We start from the raw sequence: 3,892 nt of genomic DNA on the forward strand, positions 1-3,892 counted from the left end.
CCCCAACCTCAAAGACACTGAAATTATTCTCACAGAAAAATAAAAGTATTTTGATTTCTGGATTTTAGTCATCAAAATCATACCTTAGACAGGATTCACATCTGGAAACTGATGTGAACCCTAAGAGAGGGCAAAAGAGCCTGGAAAGACAGACTTGGCCTAAAGAACCCCACCATTTAAACAAGCTGCAGCTGTGTTATTCCCCATATACCACGACATAATCGTTCCTTGTTAAATTAATATTCCAGTTTCTGAAACAATACAGGGTTAGTAGTTCCTGCTGCAGTCCGCTTGTACATTTACAGTGCAATTAGCAAAATGAACAGTAAAATGTAACTCTGATAAATGAAACTACTCTAGCTGCAATTACTGTAGAAGAAACAGAAATTCAACTGCTTCCTCCCATTAGTATGTCAGGAATTGACTCATAAGAGGAAAACTCATGGATTCCTGCTAATCATCTAATATAAGTTATAACTACAATGGAAATGTATTTGATGCAAATTATTATTGCATCTAAACTGCAAGTGAAAATACATTAAACAGGACACTAGTTCACCAACAATCAATGAAAATGCTATTTTAAGAAATTATTTCTGGGAACAACATATTTAARGACTATTCCATTCATATTTGCAATGTTCCTTTTCTCATTGCAGTCATAAAAATGTAGTTTCAAATATTAAATAAATGAAATATAACTATTATGTTCAAAAGCTTCATATGGCTTAGTGTTAACAGATGTCACCATTATTTGTGGTTCACTTATGATTTTTGTGCTTTGSCCTTGTTGCAGTTCAATAACAAAAGGTCATTATTTGAAGATAATGTGTAGAATATCTTGAAATTCAAGTGAAAGTTGAGACAGAGAAGTCAGAGGCCTGGAAAATATTACTGCAACCTGAAAGTGTAGACACTCCAGAAATATAAGTTGTTTTAAATTAATTTAGGATTGTTCAAGCTAATTTTTTATAGAAACATATTATGAGCCTCATACAAAGAAAGAGTTATTTAGGGCAGACTAGATTAATTTTGAGAATGCTTGGGCTCAAGATTTCCCTTTGTTGTCCCAGGGTGAAACACAGGTTCTCTAGAAGTCTGGTAGCTCACTTTGGAGCAAGGGAATTAATCACCAGACATTTGAATGTGCAATGTTTGAGGTGAACACTTCAGGTAAAATTAATAAGTGTCAATTAAATTATTTTCTGGAAATATTTCTACCATTCCAGTTGTATTAGTCCAAGCCCCTGAACGTCAGTAGAGCCTCCTACAGAATCACAGAACCACAGAACACACTGAATTGGAAGGGACCCACAGGGATCATTGARTYCARCTCCTGGCCCTACACAGGACACCCCAAGAATCACACCATGTGCCCAAGAGCATTGTCCAAACCCTTCTTGAACTCTGTCAGGYTTGGTGCTGTGACCACTTCTCTGGGGAGCTGTTCCAGAGCCCAATCACCCTCTGGGTGAAAAACATTTTCCTGATATCCAATCCTAAACCACCCCTGTCTCAGCTTCATGATGTTACCTTGAGTCCTGTCACAGGTCATGAAAGTGAAGAGATCAATACTTGATCAGATTGGTCAACTATAACCATTTGCTAGAGATATCAAATATAAAACATTGTTTGTGCTCTGAAGTATCTTGAATATTGTCCTGTTTGCCTGAAATGTTTTGTAAACTCCAGAGTACTACACTTCTTTCAATGCATCATTGTCTGCATTTCTCATACATACATATAAGTATACAGTGACTCTTGTGATCCTGTGACAGTATCTTAGAAGTGCAAGAAGGATAAAAGTCATCATARCACCTATACATTTTAAGGTATTACTTATTTCAAGTTTAATCTTTGKCATGAAAAAAGAAAACGAGAAAGGATATTTATCAACTGATTATAAATCAGTAATGGGAATCTAGCATTCTTTTTGTTTCACAATAAATATTTGATTTTCAATCCTTCAGCACTGTTAAGTTTATCTCTCAGATCACATTAACCCATGAGTCTTTCTGAACAGTGTCTGGTTACACTGTGGAAACTTCCACACTTCCTGATAAAGAACAAAAGTTAGTAGAATTTTTTTAAAAGGTAGATAAATTCATAACAGAGAAATCCACAGGCTCCTAAGCAGAGATCTACTGTACCTTTGGTAAAGAAGTCCCAAGATTATAGGTTGCTGGAGCTTTGGAAAATATACTCAGATAGTTTTGTATTACAGCCACAAGCCACAATTTTTATTTATTTTTCTTTGAGCCTTCAACAGGGTAATAGATTAGCTCAGGGTAATAGATTAGCTCAGATCATTCATGTCAGGTGGAGAGCACATATATATATACGTAATATACATAATTAATATATAATAAATATATATGCATGTATGTATGTGTTTAGGTCCTTTTGGAATCAATTTTGGGTCCAAATGTTTTCCTGTTATAACAGAGTGCAATTATACTATAGCTGCACTCACTCAAGACAGAACAGTTTGTTTTTTAATTCATGAAAGGTGCTAACCTGGCACCMGGAGTGAGTTAAGGGATTGACAAAACACTTTAGGTTTGGCATTGACCTCAAGYAAGACAGCTAAAACTCACAAAGCACAAGATCAGTGTGCATTGTGACCATCTGCAGCCAATCAAGCTATTGACAAACTGAACAATTTTCATATCATAATGGTTTATGTCATCTTCTCCTGTTTGTTTTGTGAATGATATAGGTYATTAGATAAGGTGGAAAATTCTGCATCCCATTACTACTATCACTACAAATGCCAGCAAATATTATCACACTACATTAGAGCCAGTAAATAATTTAAGTTGATAGTGTAGTGACCAGCATTTTCTCACACTCATATGTGACCAAAACATTCAGCGGCTAGCRTGAGGCAGATAAGGGAAATTTCAGGTGGCAAAAAGACACTTTTCTGCCTTCTTGTGTCAGTAATTTGAAGAAAGTAATTGAGTTTTGAATTTTTTTGTGAATCAAGTTAAAAAACATAAAATTAAATTAATGGTTTCTTTTGATATTCCACAGTTTTATGAGAGACTTTTAGTCAAAGTATTGTTAAAAATAAATGAAGAAGCTGGACAGGACAACACATTTCCACTCAGTGCCATAACAGTTTAGAGAGAAACCAGATCAGAAATGAACAAATGAATATGAAGTTTAAATATTCCAATTTTAAACCACAATTTAAAAAAAATTAATAAAATTTATAATTCTCTGTGAAACCTTAATGCCTTTAACAAAGGAAGTCACCAAAAATCTTTTTGCTCTTTTCAGCTTTCCAGCCTTCCATACTCTGAACTGATTCAACAAGAAGGAGAAAATGAGAGATCCTTGAAAGCATTTGAAAGATTTTCTTACCACAAATTGACTAGGAAGGGGTGTTCCAGGCCTTGCATTATCTGTAGCTCCCGGAAAACATTGCGAACTTCATCTCTCTCAATGCACTTCTGTTTATTCATATACTTCATGGCATACATTTTCTTGGTGTCTCTCTTCTGYACAATGCACACCTAATAGGCAGCAAAGTAAAAGAAAAATTTTGACAYCTTGAGAAAGTGAATGCAGTTGTGACTTGGGAAAAAATGAGCCTTTTGCAATATTTCAATAATTCAGATCTGGGTACTACAGCTGAGTAACACCTTCAGTAAGTTCACTTCACAGCTCTGCRGGATTCTTTGTAATAGATTTTAATTAAAAATTAACAAAAGAATGATCCAACCTTGCATAAGAAGGAATGGGGACCCAGAAAATTGTCATAACCTTCAGAAGTTGCATGGTAAAGCTGAGAGGAATGTGCTCCAGGGGCTGAAATCACAGGCTGCTTCATCAGCCTGAGAAATCACTGCCTCCTGCCTGGGATAATGTGCAGTCATTGTCCTCA

At 35.5% G+C, this 3,892-nt stretch overlaps 1 protein-coding gene across 1 annotated transcript in view; it reads right to left on the bottom strand.

Moving 5' to 3' along the window:
* Nucleotides 1-3,892, bottom strand: part of STK32B (serine/threonine kinase 32B) — a 157,334-nt gene that overhangs the window by 117,354 nt on the left and 36,088 nt on the right. Inside the window, exon 3 of the mRNA XM_057373493.1 lies at nt 3,370-3,521. Coding sequence (XP_057229476.1) covers nt 3,370-3,521 — 152 coding nt within the window. The remainder of the gene's footprint in view (nt 1-3,369; nt 3,522-3,892) is intronic.

This window comes from Malurus melanocephalus, unplaced genomic scaffold, assembly GCF_030028575.1.
Source record: "Malurus melanocephalus ecotype Western Australia unplaced genomic scaffold, MMel_1.1 scaffold_199, whole genome shotgun sequence".
Lineage (NCBI taxonomy): Eukaryota > Metazoa > Chordata > Aves > Passeriformes > Maluridae > Malurus > Malurus melanocephalus.